The 26329-nt window shown below is 48.0% G+C and overlaps 1 protein-coding gene across 12 annotated transcripts in view; it reads right to left on the reverse strand.

The window, feature by feature from the left end:
* MARK2 (microtubule affinity regulating kinase 2) overlaps window positions 1-26329 on the reverse strand; it is a 181829-nt gene that overhangs the window by 48487 nt on the left and 107013 nt on the right. For 11 of the 12 annotated variants that reach the window (XM_060254812.1, XM_060254782.1, XM_060254797.1 and 8 more), the window contains exon 2: window positions 8943-9122. In XM_060254812.1, the coding sequence (XP_060110795.1) occupies window positions 8943-9122 (180 nt within the window). Of the gene's footprint in view, window positions 1-8942; window positions 9123-24149; window positions 24286-26329 lie in introns of those variants that run through there. The other variant, XM_060254744.1, reaches the window with a different exon arrangement.

Below are 26329 nucleotides of genomic sequence, written 5' to 3' on the forward strand. Positions count from 1 at the left end.
TGGTTTGCCAAGAGTCCTTCTCCTTCTTTAAGTACGGGGTCAAAAGAGAGACAGCCACAAAAAGCGAAGGCCAAACTGTGGAGTCCTGCACAATTGCAATCAGTTAAGAGGAATTCAAAGAAGGAGGGGAAAAAAGGAAACGCACAGCCATCAACCCGCAAATGAGAGATGGAAGCGCGCCAGCAGCAACTCCAGTCGACCAGAACATGGCTGGTAATTGCATCTCTCGTCAAGTGGCAGGGAATTATTGCAACGAGAAGGGAGGCCCTGAACTGGCACCGGCGCTCCAATTTCCTGGATAGAACGAGGTTGGCTGGCTCACGCCCCTGCATCCAAAGAATTCTATAATCCCGCTCTATGGAAACCCTAATCTCCCCCCTCCAAAGAAAAGCCGCTATTGCAAATCAATTAAGATGTATGCGCAAAGCTAGCTGATTAAGGCACGGTTCAGCCCTGAATCCGAGGCTCACCTTTTCGTACTGAACAACAGTTAAGAAGGCCAGAGGAAGGATTGTGAGACTACAAGAAGTGGGGTCTTTAGGGGAATATTATTACCGGAGGACGCACAAGACGGACAGGCACGTAAACTGCAGAGACTGGGAGGAAGAAGAAGAAGAAGATATTGGATTTATATCCCGCCCTCCACTCCGAAGAGTCTCAGAGCGGCTCACAATCTCCTTTACCTTCCTCCCCCACAACAGACACCCTGTGAGGTGGGTGGGGCTGGAGAGGGCTCTCACAGCAGTTGCCCTTTCAAGGACAACCTCTGCCAGAGCTATGGCTGACCCAAGACCATTCCAGCAGGTGCAAGTGGAGGAGTGGGGAATCAAACCTGGCGGGAAGGGAGGGAGGCGGGAAGGGAGGGAAGGGAGGCAGGCTTTTGCACTGTGCCTTCAAAGACGCCTTAACAACAATAAGGGCTAGAACCTTGATCTTTAGTTTGTACCTCCTTCTCCAATATGAGCCTACCCACGTGCTTGAGTCACTAGGAGAGGCCCTGTGACAGTATTCTGTCATCTTCAAAAATATCAACAGATGGTTATGTGTGACGGTGTCTTCTTCTTGGTGGCCCTGAGACCGAGAAGCTCTGTGCTCCGTGAGGCACGTTTGCCCCATTCGTTGACCTTCATAATTACGGTTTGTTCAAAAGCTTCTCTGATGCAGAGAGAGGACGAGCGCCTCCTCACCTGCCACCTACTGGAAGATCCTGACCCAAGGCTTGCTCCACAGCCCAGCAGTGACAGGACTCACCAGAGATTTCAGTAGAGAATGTGAAAACTCCTGGGGGAGGGAGGAAGAAAACATGGAGGCAGAGCAGCTTTACCTAGCTCACTTTTGTTCTTTTGGGATAGCTGGCATTTCCCAGAGCAGGGGTGTCAAACTCATTTGTAATGAGGGCCAGATCTGACATAAATGAGACCATGTCGGGCCTGGCCATGTGTGTACCCAGGGCTTTTTTTGAGCAGGAACGCAGTTCCGGCTGGCTTGGTGTCAGGGGGTGTGGCCTAATATGCAAATGAATTCTGGCTGGGCTTTTTCTATAAAATGCCCCATGTGGAACAATGGTGACATCAAGGGGTGTGGCCTAATATGCAAATGAGCTTCTGCTGGGCTTTTTCTATCAAAAAAGCCTTGTGTGTACCTATTTAAGATTAGGTAGCAGAGATATAAACTTTATAAAGGACATAGACACAGTTGAAGATTTTTTTTAAAAAAAATTAAAACATGCTTAAAACATTAGCACTCGGTCTTAAAGGTGCTTTCTTAGTATTTCTCCCATGGGATCCAGGGAACTGGGCAAAGGGAGCTCTGGCTCTTTCTGAATTTCCCCAGGGGACAAGGAGGAGGAGCCTCAGCCAATAGAAGGATGAGAGGCTTGGCTCAATAGGTCTGCTGTGTGATTGAGAGAGCCTGGCAAAGCAAGCTCTGCTTCCCCCCTGCCTTTCCTATGTAGCTCCTGTGTGACTGAGGAAGCCTGACAAAACAAGCTGTGATGGAGAAGGAAGCAAGAGAGAGGGAGAAGGAAGCAGATTATAGCCAGTTGCTTGGGGGCCCAATAGGAGCCCTCCAGGGGCCTGATTCAACCCCCAGGCCACATGTTTGACACCCCTGTCCCAGAGGGTCCTCATACAAGAACAGGCTAGACCAGAGGTTCAAAAAGCTCAGGTGCCAGGTCACCATGGCACCCGGAAGCTTTACTGTGTTGTGTGAGCATCCCTCAGTCAAAGTACAAAGCTTATTAGTAATCATTTTACATCAGAAAACATTTTGAGGTATGGCATAAAAATGGTTGTACATTTTGCAAATTTTTCAGTGGTGGGAGATTTAATTTCTGAGCCAATTTTCTATAAACTCTCCAATATTCAGTTTAAATGATGCTTTTAAAAAAGTATTAATGGAATGATCAGAAATAGGGGAGAAGTTAGCCTAAGGACAAAGGTTCGTTTTTTGTTTTGGTTATGATAGCTATAGTGATACAGGGCTACTACCCCTATATTTATGTACCACACTTCTGTCAGTTTTCATACAACTGCGAGAAGAGATTTAGATCAGGTTTCATAGTAGCAATAAATAGAAAATATGTTCATTAAAAGCCAAAATTCTGAAGGCTGAAAAATGAGCCTGCATCCTCAATTTTGGGGCAGGGTCCTAGAACCAAAGGAAATTTGTCAAGATTGGGGCTAGATGCATGCTTGCTTGCAAGAAGAGTAGGTTTTCATACCTCACTCTTCTCTACCTTAAGAAGTCTCAAAATGGCTTACAATCGCCTTCCCTTCCTCTCCCCACAACAGGCACCTTGTGAGACAGGTGGGGCTCAGAGAGTTGAGAGCAAATTGGGACTGGCCCAAGGTCACCAAGAAGGCTTTAGGGTAGGGGTGTCAAAAATGTGGCCTGGGGGCCGAATCAGACCCTTGAAGGGCTCCTATCAGGCCCCAAAGTAATTGCCTGTCATTTGCTTCCTTCTCCGTATATCTTGCTTCCTTCTGCATAACAGCTTGCTTTGCAAGGCTTCCTCAACTGCACAGGAGCTACAGAGCAAAGTCTCTATTTTCTCCACTGGCTGAGGCTCCTCCCTTGGGGAGGAAGGGGGGAGGGAGAGCTTATTTCGCCAGGGTCTTTCAATCCTACAGCAAAGCAACTGAACCAAGCCTCTCTTCTTTCTGTTGGCTGAGGCTCCTCCCCCTTCTGGTCCCCTAGGGAAGGAAGGAAAGAGCCAAAGATTCCTTTGCCCAGTTCCCTGGATCCCATAGAAGAGATACAAAGAAAGCACCTTTAAGACTGAGTGCTAATGTTTTAAACATGTTTTAAGTTTTGAGAGCCAGTTTGGTGTAAGTGTGCGGACTCTTATCTGGGAGAAACAGGTTTGATTCCCCACTCCACTACTTACAGCTGCTGGAATGGCCTTGAGTTAGCCATACCTATTGCAGGAGGTGTCCTTGAAAGGGCAGCTGCTGTGAGAGCCCTCTCAGCCCCATCCACCTTACAGGATATCTGTTGTGGGGGGAGAAGACAAAGGAGACTGTAAGCTGCTCTGAGTCTCTGATTCAGAGAGAAGGGCGGGGTATAAATCTGCAGTCTTCTTTTTCTTAAAAAAATATTTAATTTGTATTTGTCTGTGCCCTTTATAAAGTTTATATCTCTGCTATCTAATCTTACATAGGTACACATACAGCTGGCTTGACATGGCTCGGCCCAACAAAGTTCCATTTATGTCAGATCCGGCCCTCATAACAAATGACTTTGACACCCCTGCTTTAGGATGCTGTGGTGAAATTGAGAGACGTTAAAACTTTTCAGTTTAGAAAAGATATGACTAGGGAGGTGGAATATGATAGAGATTTATAAAATTATGCATGGAGTGGACAGAGCTCCCAAAATGTTAGAACTCAAGGGACATCCAATGAAGCTGGCAGGCAGTAGATTCAAGATGGACAAAAGGAAATAGTTCTTTACATAGAGAGTGATTAAAGTGTGGAATTTGCTGCCAGGGATGTATTGATGGCCACACAAATAAACAGCTTTAAAGGGGGGAGGGGGGTTAGACAGATTCATGGAAGATAGGTCTATCAGTGCTACTAGCCATGGTGACTGAAGAGAACCTCCATATTCAAGGGCACTGATATCCTGAATCCCACTGTCAGGAGGTGACGTCAGGGGAAGGCAGCCTCTGTGCTCTGCTGCTGGCCCTCTAGAGACCACTGGCCTGATCTAGCAGGGCTCTTCTTGTGTTCACAAATGTTGCAGTTCTGCAAGCACCTTCAATGTACAAGAAGGTGGTTGCCTTGAAGAGCATTAGACCTGGTTCTGAGTGGGAGTGCACGCACTCCCTCCCCCAATAGAACATAAGAGAAGCCATGTTGGATCAGGCCAATGGCCCATCCAGTCCAACACTCTGTGTCACACAGTAACCCAAAAAAAACCCCAAGTGCCATCAGGAGGTTCACAAGTGGGGCTAGAAGCCCTTCCACTTTGCGACCCCCTCCCACCAAGCACCAAGAATACAGAGCATCACTGCCCCAGACAGAGAGTTCCAACAATATACTGTGGCTAATAGCCACTGATGACCTCTGCTCCACATGTTTATCCAATCCCCTCTTGAAGCTGGCTATGCTTGTAGCCGCTGCCACCTCCTGTGGCAGTGAATTCCACATGTTAATCACCCTTTGGGTGATGAAGTACTTCCTTTTATCCGTTTTAACCCGACTGCTCAGCAATTTCATTGAATGCCCACAAATTCTTGTATTGTGAGAAAGGAATAAAAGTACTTCTTTCTCTACTTTCTCCATCCCATGCATAATCTTGTAAACCTCTATCATGTCACCCCGCAGTCGATGCTTCTCCATCTAAAATAAAGCCCAAATGTAACAGCACCACCATTAGCCCCCCATCTGCCAGGGAAGCAGTCAGAAAGGGGTCTGTGGCAGGCTATGCAAATAGAAAAGCTGGCATTTTTGAGGGCTAGAAAGTGTGTTCCTCAAGGCTGTGATGGGAAGGGTAGGGGGAGAGATAAAGAGAAGATCTTCAAAAACGCTTTGCTGACAGAAGGGGCCATGACACAGCAGCCGCAGCGCGCAGAGGTCTAAGAAGAAAAAAATCAATACAGTCTCCTCCACCACAGTGACTTTGTTGTGGTTTTGAGCATTATACATTCCTGTACCTCTTCAGGACATGATGCAAGACACTCTTCTCTGGGCATGTGGTTTAGTGGCCGGAGGTAAAGGTTTATTTTTACAGCAAATCACTCGCAGTATGCTGCCAAATGCCATTTTTTAAAAAAACACACAAACAATACATTTAAGAGGGAAAATATGTTGTTTTCCAAATGTAAGCAATATTCTGTACTGTCCCAAGGTTGTTACCTAACTAGAGCCCTTGTGGATTTGATGAGTTATACAAGGAAGACAAATGAACCCTGAAGCAAAGAATCAAAAGAATCAGAGTTGGAAGGGACCATACGGGCAATCTAGTCCAACCCCCTGCTCAACGCAGGATCAGTCTAGAGCAGTGGTCCCCAACCTTTTTGGCACCAGGGACCAGTTTTGTGGAAGGCAATTTTTCCACGGACCGGGGGGGGGGGAGATGGTTTCAGAATGATACAATTGTGCACTTTATTTTGGTTTGGTGGTTAAGTGTGCGGACTCTTATCTGGGAGAACCGGGTTTGATTCCACACTCCTCCACTTGCAGCTGCTGGAATGGCCTTGGGTCAGCCATAGCTCTCGCAGAGATGTCCTTGAAAGGGCAGCTTCTGGGAGAGCTCTCTCAGCCCCACCCACCTCACAGGCTGTCTGTTGTGGGGAAAGAAGATAAAGGAGATTGTGAGCTGTTCTGAGATTTGGAGTGGAGGGTAGGATATAAATTCAATGTCTTATTATCATTATTACTACATTGTAATATATAATAAAATAATTATACAACTCACGGCCCGGTTGCTAACAGGCCACGGACAAGGACCGTTCCATGGCCCGGGGGTTGGGGGACCCCTGGTCTAGAGCATCCCAGACAAGCGTCTGTCCAGCTGCTGCTTGCAGACTGCCATACGTTATGTGGCAAGACAAATCTTAACGGCCTCTTGTTGGTGTTTGGAACTGACTGAATCTCTAGATTGAAATTTTGTGATTGGATGATTTTTGCGGAACTTATTGTTGGGTGTCGGGATCATAGTTTGGATAGGCAACTCCCTGTTTTCAGTGGTCATTCTATATTCACAAAGAAGAGCACTTTGTCTTTGGAGATGTCGAGGAGCGGTGTGGCACAATGTGGGTAGCCAATGGGTCAGAGTGGGTTTAATACATCCACATGATGGTTCTCACTGCTGTACTGAGCTGGACATCAAGTTTGTGGACACGGGAGCCCTTGAGCCACACTGAAGCACCATATTCTGGGGAACTATACACCAACCCCAAAGCTGAGCATCTAAGTCAGGGATGTCGAACTCATTTGCTACGAGGGATGGAACTGACATAAATGAAGGCTTGTCGGGCCAGGCCATGAGTGTCTTAAAATGTAGCAGAGACGTAAACTTTATAAAGGACACAAACACAAAGAGGGGTTTTTTTTAAACTTTAAATAAAACATGCTTAAAAGATTAGCACTCTTACAATATTTTATTTAACAGCCTGAGACAACTGAAGGAAGCAAGAGAGAGGGAGAAGGAAGCAGATGACAGCCAGTTGCTCAGGGGCCTGATAGGAGCCTTCGGGGGGGCCAGTTTTGGCCCCCAGGCTGAATGTTTGACACCTCTGGTCTAAGTGTTGTAGCAGATGCACCCCAAGCTGTATCACAATTTTTGGAGAATGTTGTTTTGTGTGCATATTTTTGTTGCTACATTGGTCAAATGGTATTTAAAGCTCGAGCAACTCTGAAAACATAAAGCTGGTATTGACCAATGTCCACAATGACATCCACACAACTGTAGTAAAAGTTGGAGAAGTACATGTTGTATTATTATATGCAGGGCTTTAAAAACAAAAAAAACCCCAAAAACAGGAACGCACAGGAATGCAGTTTCAGCTGGCTTGGTGCCAGTGGGTGTGGCCTAATATGCAAATGAGTTCCTGTTGGGCTTTTTCTATGAAAAAAAGCTTGTGTGAAACCATGGTGATGTCAGGGAGCATGGCCTAATATGCAAATGAGTTCCTGCTGGGCTTTTTCTACAAAAAAGCCCTGATTTTATATATACAAGTTTCATCACTTATTTATTGTATGAGTTGTTTCTTATTTTGGAATTACTTTTCTACTGGTCTTTCTTGAAACCACAGGTTTCCATCTGCCCCTCCCCGCCCCCAAATATATGGATGAACTGATTTATAGGACTGCAGAACTGTTGCGATGATGCGTTCAGAGCTCTTTCAATGTTCGAAAGCAACCAGTGTAATTACTTAGGTGCAAAATCTGCAAGCCTGAGATCCTCTGTTATTTAATTTGTATTTTAAATATTTAATTTGTTTAATTGGGTCAACATCTAAAAGCTGAGGTCCTCCAGATTAACAACAATAATAATGGGTTGTATCCTACCAGCTTTTCTGCTGGCAAAATAGGACGGAGCTCCTCTGACCACTGCAAAGGTTATAGTCAGGGATAGAGATCCTCACATGGAGAAAAACCCCAACGGAATAGAAGCTATAATGAAGAAGAGAATTGGGCCCTTCTTACACACCCAGGGAAATGCTGTTTGCTACTTTGGGGTCAGTCAGCAATTTTTCTCCAGGCCAGTTTGGCAAGGGATCCTGGAGGTTTTTGCCATCTTCTAGGCATGGAGCAAGCGTCACTGGGGATGTACATGTGGTGGTGGGGGGCAGGCATCTGTGAATTTTTGCACTGTGCAGGGGGTTGGACTGGATGACCCTGTAGGTCCCTTCCAACTCTATGATTCTATAAGCTGGTAGAACACATACACCCCAGCAACAATGAAAAAGTTCTTTGAGTGTACAGCTTCAAACATCTGTACTTTTTTGGGGGTGGGGAAGGCGAGGGACCAGCCCACACATTTGCAGAAGAACAACTGATTCAAGTCCAGTAACACCCTACAGACCAGTGAGGTTTCCAGGATATAAGCTTTTGAGAGTCAAAGCTCCCTTTGTCAGACACAACTAGGAATGGAAATCTGAGTCTTTTTATCCCAGTCAGAAGGTGGGAGAAGCGTCGTAAAAAATGCCTGTGTGGTTGTGGAAGATGCAGTGCCACGTATAGAAAGCTGGTGCTGAAGCTGGTCTTTTCCTCTTGGCCTCCAATGATACAATCCAGGTTCCTCCTTTTGACTCACCTCTCTCCATCATCTGACTCAAAAGCCCACCCAAACCCATAACCATCAGATCTCAAGGTAACAGAAGGTACGATGAGTTCTATGATTTTTCAACACTGACAGGATGCAGAATCAAGCGGCCTTACTATTTTGGGTGCTGGCCTATCACACATCCCTGAGCCGAGAAAGGCAAGACTGATGGCTACCAGGGATCGGCGCCTTCTCAGTAGCAGCCCCCTACTGGTGGAACCAGCTGCCAGAAGAGGTTAGAGCCTTGCGGGACCTCGCCCAGTTACGCAAGGCCTGTAAGACCACACTCTTCTGGCTTGACTTTGAGACTGATAACAGCAGGAGGAATCCAGGAAATACTGATATCATCGAAACTGAATAACACCAGAATGTTATTAGCACCAACTGTTTAAAATTGTTTTAAATTTTAACTGATCTTATTAATATGATGCACTAACATATTACTCTCTTATTGTTATTATGACTATTGTTGTAAGCCACCCTGAGCCTGCCTCAGCGGGGATGGCGGGGTATAAATGTATGCATCCACATACAGCCCTCCATGTATTTGTTCGAAAACACCTTGAAATCTAGCGACATACAGCTGCCTGCTTTTGCAAAGCATCTTCCCCACTTCACCCCCCTTCTCTTCCCGCCTCCAGTCAACCGTTTCTCAGGGCTCTGCTCACCTCTTTCCCCGTCAGGACGTGCCGTGCCAACTTGACCTTGGCGAAGTTCCCCTTGCCGATGGTTTTCAACAAGCGGTAGTTCCCAATGTGCGGCTGCTCGTCTGCTGAGGTGGCCGAGGTCCGGCCTCGCAGCATGTTGGACTTTGTGCTAGGCTTGGACTCCGGATGTCCTAAGGCCGGCTGAGGAGACAGTCGGGGGAAGGAAGGGGGGGGGGAGAGAAGAAACACACGTCATGAGTCTGGTTTTGGGAGTCCCAGAAGCTCTGTGCAATGACCTTGCAGCTAGTTTAGCTGCTATCACCAGGAGTATGACAAATGGAGGATTGTAAGGGTTGGCGTCCAGGTGCTGTGACTGCCCTGCAATAAGGCTACAAAGGTTTCTAGTCCACAAACGTTTTGCCAGGAGGCAACATCTGGGAAAGACCTTGGCCTTTCTGCCCTGTTGTTGGCCCTCCAGAGGAACTGGTCGGGGCCACTGTGTGAGATAGGATGTTGGACTAGGTGGACCCTCACTGGTCTGATCCAGCAGGGCTCTTCTGATGTTCTTATGAGGGGAAGGCCTCGGCCTCTCTGCCCTGTTGTTCGCCCTCCAGAGGAACTGGTTGAGGCCACTGTGTGAGACAGGATGCTGGACTAGATGACCCCTCACTGGCCTAATCCAGCAGGGCTCTTCTGATGTTCTTATGAAGGGAAGGCCTCGGCCTCTCTGCCCTGTTGTTGGCCCTCCAGAGGAACTGGTTGAGGCCACTGTGTGAGACAGGATGCTGGACTAGAAGGACTGTTGGTCTGATCCAGCAGGGCTCTTCTGATGTTCTTATGAGGGGAATGCCTCAACCTCTCTGCCCTGTTTCAGGCCCTCCAGAGGAACTGGTTGAGGCCACTGTGTGCGACAGGATGCTGGACTAGATGGACCCTCACTGGTCTGATCCAGCAGGGCTCTCCTTACGTTCTTACCAGCTCACCTGCAGAGATGAATGTTTGGACTGCCTGTACAATGAGGCACAATTGGAATTACTCTGAAACAGGCATCAGATTTTTTTAAAAACCCACAAAATACACATAAGCCCTGCTGTCCACTAGTCCTAAAAAACCTTTCACCCTCTAGTAAGGATGCCTGCGATACCCCTACCAGAATAATCAGCTGAAGACTCTCAATAAGCATCCAGTGGTCAGATTTAGGCCCCAAAATCCAGTCGAGGCCAGGTCCAGAACAGTGAAAGATCAATGAAAGGAGTACATGTCTTTCACTCTCTCTCACACACACATACACACACACACACCCCTACAGAGGCCACTTACTGCCCCTGCATGAGAATCCCACTGGGGCTCAGAGTGAACCACTTCAAAAAAACAAGTTCCCCCTTCAAGTATTTGGATGGGGGACCCCAAGGAATATCAGGACCAAGCTACAGAGACAGGAAAGCAAGCCACCTCTTCAAAACATCCAAGCCCCACTAGGGATTGCCAGAAGTCAGCTATGACACCAGGCATGTGTGTGCGCATGCACACATACACAAATATTCTCACACCCCTTTCCAAACCAACTTCCCCTTCCAATGTGGTGAAGGAGCTATGAACCCGGAAGACACGGGATCTTATCTGCAGACCTTGTGGATGAGGGAAAGAAAACAGAGCAAGTTCAGGAACTTAATGCCCCATCTAAGTTGTTTTTAAAATAATCTGCAACCAGCCCTACATCCTCAAAGGAAGTGCCACCGCCTACCCTATCTTACTGATCACAGACACCCAGTGATTATTAGACCCATTTCACAGATTGGGGGGAAAAGGCACAATTTGGTTCAAGGCTACTCAGCCCTGGCTGGGAATTGGGAGGATTCGGTTCATGGTTCCCATTACTTTTAAGCAGCATTTGTTATCTATGTTTATTATATACATACATTTGTTTTATACGGCATTTCTCAAATGTGAAGTACGTCCATGTACATGGCACTTTATACAGATTAAAAGAAACAAAGGGGTAGTCATGGCAACCAAGAAGATGATAGTCCGAATTAACCTTATTTCCCAACCCCTCCATCTCCTAGTTTGTTCCATCTATCTGGAACCGCCTCCTCCCCACACCGTCCATGACCTAGAGCCCCCAAACCCCATTTCCCGAACCCCCGTTAAGTCCTGGCTAGCTGCATGCCTGACTGTGGCACTTCTGGCCTTCCTCATGAGGGCTAGGATCATGCATGATCAAATGAGCAAGGTTAAAACAAAATAAGTTTTTTCTAGAAAACGGCAGTGAGTTCAAGTGGGTGATTGTGCTACCGATGTGTAGCGGAAACAGCCAATGTTGTTAGGCACGTGAACTTGTTTCCTCGATCCTTGCACAGCTCTATTTTTGGGGGGCTACACCAAGTGCTTGGCTTGTACCCCTCTGAATTGTCAGTGACAGCACACTCTCTGCACCCCACTTATTATTTGGAAGCAGTGATCTGAAAGAGTCTGGAGGTGACAGCAACAGGCAAGAGGAAACAGGCATTCGACAATCTCCAGGTTTCTTGACAGCCACATTGTAGTGCATTCCTGACTTCAGAGCGGCTGATTTATCTATTTAGTGGCCAGAATTGGGAGTGGTGGGAGACTGGAGTCTAGATCAGGGGTGGCCAAACTCAATGTAAGAGCCACACAGAATCAACATAAGATGTTTGAGAGCCGCAAGACATGAAGGTCAGATGTTTGAGAGCTGCAAGGAAAGAACGAAAATAGATGGAGGGGAGAGAGAGAGGCAGAAAGAAAGCACCTTTAAGTGCATTTTCCAAGCCGCCAGCTAGCTTGGAGCAGTGATTTAAAGAGAGAAATGCCTTCTCCAAGCTGGCCAACGGGATAGTGGGGGCCTCAAGAGCCACACGATATGCGTGAAAGAGCCACAGGTGGCTCCCAAACCGCAGTTTGGCCACCCCAGTCTAGATTATATGAACATATGAAGCTGCCTTATACTGAATCAGACCCTTGGTCCATCAAAGTTAGCATTGTCTACTTAGACTGGCAGCGGCTCTCCAGGGTCTCAAGCTGAGGTTTTTCACGCCTATTTGCCTGGACCCTTTTTAGTTGGAGATGCCGGGGACTGAACCTGGGACCTTCTGCTTACCAAGCAGAGGCTCTACCAATGAGCCACCGTCCCTCCCTATAGTGCCCGAGATCAGGAGGAAGGTGTCCCATGCTCCCCTCTGGGACCCATTTTCATCCCTCGTTAAATGAACGCCACCTGAAAAGCCGTGGGTGCCCAATTTCTGTGCCCTGTTACTAGATTCCGAGCTCCGAAGAGTGAGGCTGCATAGAAAGCTTTCTGCTCTGGATCCGTGCCCTGCACTTGGCTGGCTCTTCAAGGACGCTGTGGGCTTGTCGCTCTCCCAGGGCCACCGCAACAGCTGAGCCACCGTTCCAAAAGGCACCCAGGAGGAGCAAATCAAAAACGCTGCAGCGCTCATCTATAATTTACACCCAGGCAGGGGATGAAAGGATGGAAAAGAACACTTAAGCGCTGTCGAAAGACGAAACCACCAATTTTTTTACCCTGCAGGGCATTTGAGGGGGGAGGGGGCTTCGTTTGGCTGCATTTTCAAATAAGCATTTGTTAGCTAGAGATTCGGAGTGGAGGGTGGGGTGGGGGGAGAGAGATAGGTATTCCCATTTGGCTTGCTGCTACGGACTAATCATTCCCCAGGAGATCCAAAGGGATCACAGGCTAAACAGGGCTCCCCCGTTCCGTTTGGGGGTGGGCTGCGGCTCAGCAGTAAAGCACCCACTTGACACACAAAAGGACCCAGGTTCAATCCCTGAGACTTCAGGTAAGGATCCGGTTACCTGGCTGAAAAGCTGCCAGGCAATTCTATATATTCTGATTTTACTGGGAAGAGCCATGGCCCAGTGGTGGAGCATCTGCTTGGCACACAAGAAGATCCAAAGTTCAATCCCTTGGTATCTCCAGTTTAGAAATGATCAGGTAGCGGGTAACATGAAAGACCTCAGCTTGAGACCCGGGAGAGCTGCTGCCAGTCTAAGTAGACAGTTCTGGCTTTGATGGGACGAAAGGGACGGTGGCTCAGTGGTAGAGCCTTTTTCCATCTTCGGCAAGCACGGCAGCTGGCCCCTTACCTGGAGCGCAGCGACCTAGCAACGGTAATCCATGCTACGGTCACCTCAAGAATAGATCACTGTAATGCTCTCTACATGGGGCTACCCCTGACGCTAACCCGGAGACTACAACTAGTGCAGAACGCTGCGGCACGGCTGTTAATGGGGCTACCACGACGGGAGCACATTCAGCCAGTGCTGAGAGAGCTGCACTGGTTGCCTGTTGTGTTCCGAGTTCGCTTCAAGGTGTTGGTACTAACCTTTAAAGCCCTTTATGGTCAGGGACCTGCCTATCTACGGGACCGCCTTTCCCCATATACCCTCCAGAGAGCACTGCGATCAGGGACAAAAAATCTGCTGTCTGCCCCTGGCCCAAAAGAAGCCAGGCTATGTGCAACAAGATCCAGGGCTTTCTCGGTGGCAGCACCAGAACTTTGGAACACCCTCCCAGAAGCTATAAGGGCCCTGCGGGATTTGTCGGCATTCCGCAGGGCCTGTAAGACCGAACTGTTTAGACAGGCTTTTCTGGTTGACTGAAAATGGGCTGCCACCGGACATCCTACAGAAGCTGGCGATCATAGTCAGAACCCAATACCGCCAGACTGGATTGAGACAGCGCAAATAGTTTTAAATTGATAAGTGAATTAGGGTTTTATATGTTTTATGGAATTGATTGTTTTTATGATATTGTAAGCCGCCCTGAGTCCGCTTGCGGAGAGGGCGGGATATAAATGTAAAGTAACAAATAAATAAATAAAAATAAATAGAGCATCTGCTTGGGAAGCAGAAGGTCCCACGTTCAATCCCCGGCATCTCCAACTCAAAAGGGTCCAGGCAAATAGCTGTGAAAAACCTCAGCTTGAGACCCTGGAGAGCCGCTGCCAGTCTGAGAAGACAATACTGACTTTGATGGACCCAGGGTCTGATTCAGTAGAAGGCAGCTTCATATGATGGACCAGTGGTCTGATTCAGAGTAAGGCGGTTTCATATGTTCGCTTCTTTCCCAAGCCACAATGGACCAACAGCTCTAGAAACTGGAACTAGGTAAAGGGAAGTACACGGAAGGCTGTGCCATACCACCCACCCCGATGGTGGGCATCGTCCTATAAGCCTTTGGCCCTCTCACATTCTTCTGTGACATCTTGAAGGACAGATATATGGTGGCAGAGGCATTCCTAGGCTACAGATTCATCCAGATATGCCTGAGAAAATGGGCTGTGGCCCACAAAAGCTTATGCTGGTACCTGCCTAATGGTCTTTAAGGCACTACAAGACTTTTTTTTAAAAAAAAAATATGCCACCTTTCCAACCAACTAGCCACCTTGAGCCTGCTTTGGCTGGGAGGGCAGTTTATAAATAGAAACAAACAAACAAACAATGAAGAAAGGCTGAAGGAGCTGGGCAGAGTTTAGCCTGGAGAGGAGGCGGCTGAGAGGTGATAGGATCACCATCGTCAAGTACTAGAAGGGCTGTCCTATAGAGGATGGGGTGGAATTGTTTTCTATGGCCCCAGAAGGTAGGACCAGAACCAAGGGGTTGAAATTAAATCAGAAGAGATTCCGGCTCAACATTAGGAAGAATTTCCTGATCGTTACAGCGGTTCCTCAGTGGAACAGGCTTCTTCGGGAGGCGGTGGGCTCTCCTTCCTTGGAGGTTTTTAAACAGAGGCTAGATGGCCATCTGACAGCAATGAGGATCCTGTGAATTTGGGGGGAGGCATTTGTGAGTTTCCTGCATTGTGCAGGGGGTTGGACTAGATGACCCTGGAGGTCCCTTCCTATGATTCATATGATTCTACGAAACAAACAAACTTGGGGATTCCATGGTGGCAAACAAATCAAAACGTTGGAACGGCCTTTTAAAGTACTGATGGATATATAACAAATATTTTAAAAACAGTTAAATAAAATGTATCAACACAACACAGAGGCACCCAAAGGAGGGAGAGAGCCAATGAGAGTTAGTCACAGAATACCAAGCAAAACAGCAAAGTCTTCACCTGGCAAAGACAGCAATACAGGGAGACAGATGAAGCTCTTTTGTGAATGAATTCCAGAGTTTGGTCACCATGACCAAGAAGGCCCATTCTCATGCTCTGTAGCCTCAGGCGACTGGGGTACCTGAAGTAGGATCTCTGAAGATAATCAGAGTGGTCAGGTACGTTCACATGGGAGTACGTGGTCATTAAGGTACATTGGCCTCAAGCTGTACAGACAGGTCAACACCAGCACTTTGAATTGCAAAGCAAACTGGGAGCCACTCTAGGTGAACAAGACTTTCTTTACCAGCTGTATATTCTGAATACTCTTCAAGGGCAGCCCCAAGGAGACAGCACTGTAGTAATCTAATCTCAATGTTATCAGGACATGCATCAAAATACCAAGAATTTTTTTTTTCTCTGAAAGGGCTGCACCTGGCTCACCTGCCAAAGCTGATGAAAGACACCTCCTGGCCACTGCGGCCACCCATTTAAACAACAGGAGTGCCAGGTCCAGGAGCTCCCCCGAGCTACAAACCTGCTCCTGGGGGAATGCAACTCTATCCAGAGCAGAAGATATCCCAGTTGCTGGGTCAACCCCCTTCAGTAACACCTCCATTACAGCCTCTTAGCATTCGTCCATCTCAAAACAGCCACCAGGCACCAGTTCAAGGTTTCCACATCCTCCTCAGGATCTGCTGGGATGAGGTAGAGCTGAGCACCATCTACATACTGATGGTGACTCAGCCCACACCTATAGATGACCTCTCCCAGCAGCTTCATGCAGATATGAAAAGGTGTGGGGAACAAGATGGAACCTTGCAGTACCTGACAGGCCAAGGAGCCAAGCAGCAGTCCAGTCTGTCCCTCTCAAATGTTGCCCTTCTGAGCTTCTTAGGGAAGTGGGTACACTACACAAATCTAAACTGGGCTCCTTGGAAGCTTATTTATATCCCACCTTCATAAGAACCCAAGTACATCCTGGAGATCCAACTGAAGGTCCATCTATTCCAGCATCCTGTTTCCTACACTTGACAATCAGATGTTCCTAAGAAGTTTACATCTCCTCTGGACAAGGAGGTTCCATTCAGTTACCATGGCCAATAGACACCTTCATCTATTTGTTTAAATCCATCTAAATGTATTTATTTATTTAATTCAATTTGTATCCCACCCTCCCCGGCCGAAGCAGGCTCAGGGCGGCTCACATGGCCATGCATATGCATGAATATAAACATACAATAAAACAGGGGTAGCCAACGGTAGCTCTCCAGATGTTTTTGCCTACAACTCCCATCAGCCCCAGCCACTGGCCATGCTGGCTGGGGCTGATGGGAGTTGTAGGCAAAAACATCTGGAGAGCTACCGTTGGCCACCCCTGCAATAAAACAGTAAAACAGTAGGAACAATTTAAAACATAGAAAGTGACATTTCATTTCAGGTGCTATGAATGATCTTAAGTGTATTGTCTTGCTATTCCAGCTAGATGTTCTCTGTAAAGCAGATCTTAATGGTCCAGATGTTCTATATGGAACAGACTGCAAGAGGTGGCTCAGATATTTTTTGGAGACTGTAGTAGCCAATGATCTAACTTGCAAATGCCTGGTGGAAGAGTGTTGTCTTACAGGTCCTGCGAAACTGTACAAGATTGATGGCCACTCCCATACTTTGATGCATTCCACACATTAATTCTGCATTTGTGTGAAATGCTCCTTCCTTTTTGCCTGTCCTGAATCACCTACCTATCAACTTCAATGGGTTAATCCAGTATTGCAGGCAAGAAGGGGAAGTTTCCCCAAAAGACAGTTCCAAAAAGGAGATAAAACAAACTTTTAAAAAGCATTAAAGGACCATGATTTTAAAAAACCTGGTAAACACCAAACACTGTAAAATAAGAACCTAAAAAGCATCTCAACCTCCTTTTATTTTGATATCAAAGTACAGCACCAATCCCAAATCAGACTTTTCCCTGCAGCCACTGTGGCCGGACCTGCCTGTCCCACATTGGTCTTGTCAGCCACCAGCGAGCCTGCAGCAGACGTGGACTACTGCACCTTTCTTAAATCTTCGTTCGCGAAGTCAAGCCGAGAGAGAGAGAAAGTACAAATACACCTGGAGAGGTTATTCCATGACCAAGGTGCCACCACAGAGAAGGCCCCGTCCCCAGTCACTGCATGCCTAACCTCAAAAGGCAGGAGGCCCTGAAGTAAGACCTCTGAAGAGGGGATTGACAAAAATCAACCTCCAAAAGGGAATGTCCCAGAAGCCTCTGCAGCATGAAATGGTTCACAGCAGGTATGCATGAGGTCCCACAGAAAGGGTTCCCCTGAGAGTGGCAAGTCTGAAATATCACCTCCACAGTCAGCCAACTTCTTCGAAGCACTGCGCTGAGTAATCTGCCACTTTGGAAGAAGGGAGTCATCTTTCTAGTCAACCCGAAATAATGCATTTGGGCTGGCTGCAAACTCGAGGCACCCAGTAAACCCTCTGCAGTATCAGTTGCGGAGACTTCCTGGTGAAAGGATTACTGAAGCAAAACAGCAAGCTCCCCGTGCCCTGGGAAGCGTCATCTTTGCAGCTGCGAGTCTCAGGTTCCGCTCCAGGAAGTGGTTAAGCTTCAGAGAATCTGAAACGCACCCACTTTGGATCGGCGGCAGACACCTGGAAACGCAGCAGAGCCCGATAATCCTGTGGGGCCGCTGTTTCTCCTCGCGGGGCCCTTTCCTGACCTACTCAAACAAAACAGGCAAACAAACCATCCTTGAATCCGAACAGAACTCTGCCTGAAGAAACACACCCAAAGCTCTGGCGAGCATCAGAAAGGTGCACTGAATAGCTCTACGTCTTAAAAGGATCGGTCTGGTTCGGGGTGGCCAAGCTTGCTTAACATAAGAGCCACATAGAATTAAATGTCAGATGTCTGAGAGCCGTAAGACATGACCATCAGATGTTTGAGAGCCGCAAGACAGGGAGGGAGGCGGAGGTGGAAAGAAAGCAACTCTAAATGCATTACCCAAGCTGCCAGCTAGCTTGGCTTGACGAAATGATTTAAAGAGACAAATGCCTTCTCGAAGCCAGCCAGCAGGGCAGTGGGGGCTTCAAGAGCCACACAATATGTGTGAAAGAGCCACATGTGGCTCCTGAGCCACAGTTTGGCCACCCCTGGTCTGGATGGTTTTCCTGCCCACAAATGCCACACACTCCATCTGCAACCACAGCCGCCATGTTCTCCCACACCACCAACAATGCAGCTAACTGGCATTACGTCTTTAAGGCCCTAAATAACTTGGGCTCTTGCACGCTTCAGGAACTGGTGGCTCCTCTCTGCCAACCTCTTCAGTGCCACTGCGTACTTCTCGCTTTCCAATGGGCTGAATAGGGAAAAGTGGCTTTCCCATAGTAGGTCTCCACTTTCCTCTTCTACCCCAGTGAGGGAGGTTTAACAGGCCCATTTGTCAAGGCTAAAGATTTTCCAGGCAGCCTCTCCTGTGAGAGCTTGGGAACTCGCTGTAGACTGCTGCGCTTTCTAGGGGGGAGATCGTTTAAGTCGTTAGTGACGCCCTCACAAAGGAAATTAACAGCTCCCAAAGTGTACGTTACCTGGAATCCATAGGCCACAGAGGCTCTGCTCTTAGCTCACATGTATCTGGGCTGCTGCTTCCTGCAGCCGGTTTCCAGCCAGAGAATAACCATTTTAAAGTCACAACGGAGCACAAACAGGAGATTAAAAACTGCTGTTTGGCAGGGAAGGCCTCTATGCAAAACCATGGATGTTTCACTGTATCTATTCCAAGCCTGAGGTCAATCTAAACCAGTGTTTCCCAAAGTGGGCGATATTGCCCCCCCTGGGCGCTAGAACAATCCAGGGGTGCGGAAATAGCCTTGGGTGCAATTGGGGCGTGGTGAATAAAAATAAATGGGCGGTGGAAGCATAAAAGAAGAAGAGGAGAGGGTGGGAGGTATCAAAACATCACGTTTCTGGGAGGGGTCCAGAATTTCTAATTTAGAGAAAAATTCCAATTAACAAAAATAAAGAGTTTCCTTTTGTCTGCTACTTAGTGCAAATTCACCCAACTAGACTAGTAATGAGGACCAGAACTCCTTTCAATTAAAATATAAGGATGCAGTTTATTTACAAGACAGAATAAAAAAACAGAGGTGTACAGACATACAAGAAAGATAGAAACAAAAAACCTTACTAGTCTATCCTAGCCAAAACTCACTATAGCTAGCAGCTTCTCAAGGTTGCTTACAGTTTCTCTCTCAGCAATACAGTTCAAGACAGGACAGTGGAAGCACTGAGGCAATTACACAAACTTCTCTAAAGAGTTTCAACCTGTATCTTGCTCCTCACAAGGTTTTCAGCAGAGTGTCAAGCTTCTTACAGTCCTCTGGTTACCAGGTGGCTGCTTCTGTTGATTTCAGCCAATCGCAAAGCCCCAGACACAGAGACCGATTTCCCACTTGCCTTATGGCATTCTTAAGTTCCTCTTCTCGGCGGGGCTTCCTTCCAATTTCACACTGACTGTCCTGGGGCTGCAGCTAGTATCTGCTTTTTTGCACCACAAACAGAAACTGGGTTTTAGAGGTTTCTGTTTGCAGCGCGAAAAAGCCGAAGCTAGCTGCAGCCCCAGGGCAGATAGTGTGAAATCGGAGCAAAGCCCCACTGAGAAGAAGAAGATAGAAGATATTGGATTTATATCCCGCCCTCCACTCCGAAGAGTCTCAGAGCGGCTCACAATCTCCTTTATCTTCCTCCTCCACAACAGACACCCTGTGAGGTGGGTGGGGCTGGAGAGGGCTCTCACAGCAGCTGCCCTTTCAAGGACAACCCCTGCCAGAGCTATGGCTGACCCAAGGCCATTCCAGCAGGTGCAAGTGGAGGAGTGGGGAATCAAACCCAGTTCTCCCAGATAAGAGTCCGCACACTTAACCACTACACCAAACTGGCTCTTGAGAGGAGCTTGAGAGCAGCATAAGACGAGTGGGAAATCGGTCAGAGTGTCTTCTGCAGGGCCAGTGCATGGGAGTAGGTGGGTAGGCGACAGCTTAGGGTGCCACCCTGCCAGGGGGCACTGCTGGGCACCCCCTTACTCCCCCTTCCCTTGTGGCACAACTGCGCCAGCCAACAGACAAGCCAAGAGCCCCAGGCAGTGCTGCTACGCTGCCGCTTTTCTTCGCAGGGCAAACATCGCCTGTGCTTGTCAGAGGCTTCCAAGGAAGCCTACGAGGAGCGGCCGCATTTTACCGCTGCCCGCTGCTTTCAGGTTGAAAGCGGCTGGGCAGGGCACCTTCCCACTGCGTTAGTTGGAGCTGACAAGAAGAGGGTGGATAATAATTATAAAGACATTTCAAACATTCTCTGTGTATGGTTGATTTTATAAAATAATTTTAGAATTTCAAGCTTCAAAGTGTCTTCTTTACAACATCTTTGTTTACTGTGTGCGAATACGTCACTGCATCTTTTAGTCCACTTCCTGAAGGCAGATTTCCAGGGGGGCGCTGCGTTACTTTTTTTCTGAAAAGAGGGCGTTAGGCCAAATAAGTCTGGGAACCCCTGATCTAAACCAATGGCTTCCCACGTTTTTTGGTATGGTGAGCCAAAAGTCTAAATTTACTTGGTATGGTAATCCATTCAGGGCTAGTCCAGAGTTCTTTGTTGCCCTAGGCAAACTGTGACCTTGGCACCCATCTAGTTCAGCCTTCCATTATCTATAGTGGCTAACCAGATGTTTTTTGGGAAACCAACAAACATCTCATAAAAGGTGGAGGTGCCCCCGCTATGAACCCCAAGAAAGTGGCGTTCCAACATATACAACCTTTGCATGTGGAGGCATTCCAGCCTTTGATTACCTTTTCCTTCTCCATTACTCCCTTTGATTCCCCCTAAGATTCTAAGAAACTCACTCTAGTAACATTTTACTTGATCCACAGGTACATGCAGTGAGAAGAAAAAAAATACCAGCTGATGTATGATATGGAAGATGCTTTCTTCAGGGTCAGAGCTTGCTTTCCAAAATACAAAAGAAAGCAATGGAAAGGGCAGGGGTGACAATTGGGGAGGGCTAGCCCGTGACCCAAATGCAGAGACATGAATCCAAACCACAAGAGCAAGGAGGTGTAATTTCAAGCCATCCCAAAGAGCTGAAGCACAAGACGCTGGCCAAAAACCAAGGTTGGAAAGGAAGAGAGACAACTAAGCTTTGTTAGAACCATTGCATACACCCAGGGGGAAAGCCCCCCAACCAAAAAAAAAACCTCAACAACTGCAGGCAGGCAGGCAGGAAGTTGGGGAGAGGTAGAAAGAAAGCAACTTTAAATGCATTCTCCAAGCTGCCAAAGAGAAGTGATTTAAAGAGATGAATGTCTTCCAAGCTGGCCAACGCGGCAGTGAGAGCTTAGAGAGCCACACAATATGTGTGAAAGAGCCACATGTGGCTCCCGAGCCACAGTTTGGCCACTCCGGACCTGGAAGAACCAACCACGTGTACCTCTGAGCAGCACAGGCCAGCAGCAGCCTAAGCACTTCCAAGACGAAAAGAGGACAAAGAGGAAAGGAGGGCATGGCTGGGACCCTGCAGACAGTTCTCCATGAAGTGCTGAACTGGTTTCTGGACTGTACCAGGTGGTACAAACCTGCTCTATGCTCTCTCTATAAAGGACAAGCACGTTGGAAAGGAAGAGAGGCCACTAAGCTGGAATCTGACAGGCTGCAGTTCTCTGGGCAGGACTGCTTTCCAAGCAGGGATGCGTTTGAATTTCTCCCCCAAAGGAATTCACCCCGGAACGTGCCATTCTGAACTGTCTGTATTTTTAGATCCAGGTGGGTAGCCACGTTGGTCTGAAGCAACAGAATAAAATTAGAGGCAAGTGACACCTTTAAGGCCAACCAAGTTTTATTCAGGGCATAAGCTTTCATGCGCAAGCACACTTCTTCAAATAAAACGAGATGGAAGAAAGCCATTCATCTCACTTTATCTGAAGGTCAAAAGCTCAAACCCTTGAATAAAACTTTGTTGTCTTAAAGGTGCCACTGGACTCTTAACTTTATTCTTGTCTGTATTTTTGTTCCCACTCGTTTTGTGTTGGAATGTTCAGGGCTTTCTGAAGGAGGGGGAGATATGCACCAAATACGCATTTGGATAGGGACGAGCAGTACAGAAATATGGATCGCAGCACACAAGTATTTACACATGGGGCAAAATACGCATCCACACAAATGGACTTCTCAGAAATTCACAGCGGGTTATCAAAACCCGAAGCCGACAAGCGCAGGATGGAACCAACAGCATTTGCACAACCCGACTGCAAAGCACAGCAGAGCTTGGACGCACTCTTACACACACACACCCCGCTCCCCGCCGTGCAACTGAGCCTTGACTGGGAAGGGAAAGAGACACCAACCAGCGAACTCAGACCATACCTAGTTAGCACTGAAATAAGCCCATTATGGGCCATTTGTATTGTTTCAGAAATAACAGACATTTTTCTTTTGTGATTCATGAGATGATATTTACAGGATGGGTGTGTGAGCTAATTCCACACACACACATACACATGCACACACGTATGTTACAAATTCGTACTGAGCCTAGAGGTGTAACGTGTCGACCCTGAGCCCACCTCACACATCCTTCAATGCTGCGAAAGAAGATTTTGGTAGCACGCAATTTCATCAACAGATTGGTGGCAGCCCTAATTGTCAGAGCAACGAAACAAACGAACAAAATACCAATGTCTAGAGTTTGAGTCACCTGAAATACTCTTGAGAAGAAAAAGATGGTCTGGGCTAGCGATTTCGGCAGATTTCAATTGAGTCCAACCAACAGGAAATGGCTGGAGGAGAATGAAATGCCTGGCTCCAGTGGCAGGGAAGAGGCTTCTTATAGATCAGGGGCGGCCAAACTGCAGCTCGGGAGCCACATGTGGCTCTTTCACACACATGGTGTGGCTCTCGAAGCCCCCACTGCCCCATTGGCCAGCTTGGAGAAGGCATTTAAATTCTCTTTAAATCGCTTCACTCAGCCAGCCAGCAGCTTGGAGAAGGCATTTAAAGTTGCTTTCTCTCCCCTCCTCCCATCTGCCTTCCTTCCTTCCAGCTCTCAAACATCTTATGTTCATGTCTTGTGGCTCTCAAACATCTGACGCTTATCCTATATGACTCTTACGTTAAGCAAGTTTGGCCACCTCTGTTACAGATCAATCTCCAAGCCCATTTCAGGCCTCAGTGTGATTTCCAATGAGGCAGAGTTTCTCCAACCCCCCCTCCCCATAATGCATAGCCCACAAACAAATTTTAGACTGGTTCAGTTCTCTGAAAGAGCCCCAGGGCATAGAGTGGTAAAGCTGAGGTACTGCAGTCGGAGCCTTCTGCTCACGACCTGAGTTCGATCCCAGCGGAAGCCAGGTAGCCAGTTCAGCCTTCCAACCTTCCGAGGTCGGTCAAATGAGTACTCAGCTTGCTGGGGGGGGGGGGGGGAGTGTAGATGACTGGGGAAGGCAATGGCAAACCACCCCGTTAAAAAGTCTGCCATGAAAATGTTGTAAAAGCAATGTCACCCCAGAGTCGAAAACGACTGGTGCTTGCACAGGAGACTACCTTTACCATTTTTTAGTTCTCTGAATGCTCTGACCAACAACATTTTCTCCCCTTTGGCTTGCAACTGAATGAAGCTTGAGAAGGGACCTTCTGAGTGAGTGTGTGTGAGGCAAGGGTGGGGAAAGCAGTAAAGCGGAAAGAAAAAGGGACCTTGCTACTGAGAATCTCACTGAATCTCAGAAAACAGTTCTCTCTGTTGCATTTAATCTCGGCGGACAGAGGGTTTTCCATTTTTGGTCAGAGATCTGGCACACTAAATCACTGCATCTGGTTGATGGCTTCTTGCATCCGATTAGAAGGCAAGTGAAAGGGGGGGGCATGTGAAGCAGAGATCATCTTCCAATTTCTCTCTTGGCACATTCCAGGACAGATAGGGCATCATTCGAAGCAGGTCCCTAAACCCAATTCTCTAGCTCTGTTATCTGACCCAGCATCACAAAGAAAGCCCAAATATATTCCCCTATATATTTCCCAAAACCACAGCTTCAATCAGATTTCAGGTCCCTAAGCAATCCAGAAACCACATACGTAGAGACAGGAGACTTACTACTCTCATCGTCACAGGCGCGGTGTGTATGTATCTATTTCCTCCGCTCATTAAATGCTGCCTTCCCTGCCACTTCACACAACAGAGCCTCTGTTTCCAAGAAGGCCTTCAAGCTCCAGGGTGCCCGCTGATGACGAAGAGATGAGCCGAGTCTCAATCAATCCATCGTTGCTTCGAAGGAGGAAGAGAAAAGACCCAGATTCCTTCTGCTCAATGCTGCTGCTTCCGGAAAGACCAGGATGGGGAGAGGAAAAAAACAGGCCTGGAAGAAGAGGGGGGTGGCCAAATCCAAAGCGCCTGTGACCAAGCCTAAGCAGAGAAGCGCTTCACAGAGAAGGACGGATCACGTCTTCGCTGGGAAGAGGGAAGCCGGCCCGCACCCCTTCATTTGTTGACCCAAAGCGAAACTGTCCCGAAGGAGCAAAGTACAGCAACAGCCCCGAGGAAGTGCGGTGCTTCCTCATCCAACCGGTGCCCAGTCTCCACCTCCGATACCTGAGTGAGGCAGCGCACCTTTCGCAATTTCCCCCAGTCGCTGAGCCAGAGAGCGCCGGGGCTGTTTGGCAGGTCCTCAGAGCCTGTTCTCAAGTTCGGGGAGGGGCATGTGCAGCAAAAAGGGGAAGAGCCCTCTTCCAAAGAAGAACCGTCTGAAGCAGAGGGGGGTGGGAGGGGGAAGCCCCACTTTCCAGGGTCATCAGGCACTTATCCAAGGAGGAAGTCTTGCTTCCTGGGGCCCCCCTCCTCCGCCCCCAGACACAAGACAGGAGGAAACCTGCCTTTCGTTTGGCGGGAGGAGAGTGAGTTATGGCCGCACAGGAAGCTGCCTTGCCCCACCCTGGCGAGGCTTTCAAGAAAGCTGGGGAGGGGAAGAAGAAGAAGTAGAAGAAAAGGAGATGACATTGCACCTTTGACCTGCTGTCAGCGATCGGGGAGCTCTGACAGGCAAGAGACCCACGGAGCTGGCGAAGGTCACAAAAGCGGACTTTAAAAAGGTTGCCAGGTCCCAAAGAGAGGGCAAGGGAGGGACGGTGCAGGTGTGGCTCAGCAAAGGCAACACAGGAATGAGCTGTTTCCAGCGGGGGGGGGAGGGGGGGTGCAGACTCCATGCCAATAGAAGGCAGGGACAGTGGCTCAGTGCTAGAGTGTCTGCTTGGTAAGCAGAAGGTCCCAGGTTCAATCCCCGGCATCTCCAACTAAAAATAGGCAAATAGGCATGAAAAGCCTCAGCTTGAGACCCTGGAGAGCTGCTGCCAGTCTGAGTAGACAATACTGACTTTGATGGACTGAGGGTCTGATTCAGTAGAAGGCAGCTTCATATGTTCATATGCAAACCCTGCAGCCACCAGTGTACTAATGTGGCTTCAACAAATTTATGAGAATTCACACAATCTGCGTAACTTATACACCTCTGCTCATTTATTCTGTTCCCCCTCCCTCCCTTAAAGTTTCACCAGACTTTGCCCACATGACTGCAACCACCCTTTTTTTGCAAGCTTACGGGCTAGGAACTTTGCTTTTTAAACAGATGCCGCAATTCCCAGGAGAACGAATCCTACAGTCAAGTCCCCTTTCTGGAAAAGTTTGCGCAAAGAGCTGGTGAAGCGTGTTTTCCTCATTCACACCACGCCCCCCCCCCCCCCCCCGCAGCCTGCTGTAACGTACTGCAAACTAGATCTTTAATTCATTTATACCTTTCCTTTCTCCCCAGCGGGGACCCAAAGTGGCTTACGTGATTCTCCTCTCCTCCGTTTTATCCTCACAACAACCCGGTGAGGTAGGTTAGGCTGGAAGACTGTGATTGGCCCAAGTGAGCTTCCATGGCACAAGTGGAGATTTAAACCTCTCAGATTCTAATCTGACGCTCTAACTGCTGCATCACACTGACCTGTGGCACTTGTGAAAGGGGCTGCAGTATGTGGGAGGGCCGGGCCGGGCAACCCTGTCTTTTTCCCAGGGCTTTTTTTGTAGCAGGAACTCCTTTGCATATTAGGCTACACCCCCATGATGCAGCCAATCCTTCAAGAGCTTACAGGGCTCTTCTTACAGGACCTACTGTAAGCTCCTAGAGGATTGGCTATATCAGATGGAGTGTAGCCTAATATGCAAAGGAGTTCCTGCAATAACAAAAAAGCCCTGCTTTTTCCACGGGTGGCTGGCACCAGGAGACTTCACCCAACAAC

Source organism: Heteronotia binoei, chromosome 1 (assembly GCF_032191835.1).
Source record: "Heteronotia binoei isolate CCM8104 ecotype False Entrance Well chromosome 1, APGP_CSIRO_Hbin_v1, whole genome shotgun sequence".
NCBI classification, from domain to species: domain Eukaryota; kingdom Metazoa; phylum Chordata; class Lepidosauria; order Squamata; family Gekkonidae; genus Heteronotia; species Heteronotia binoei.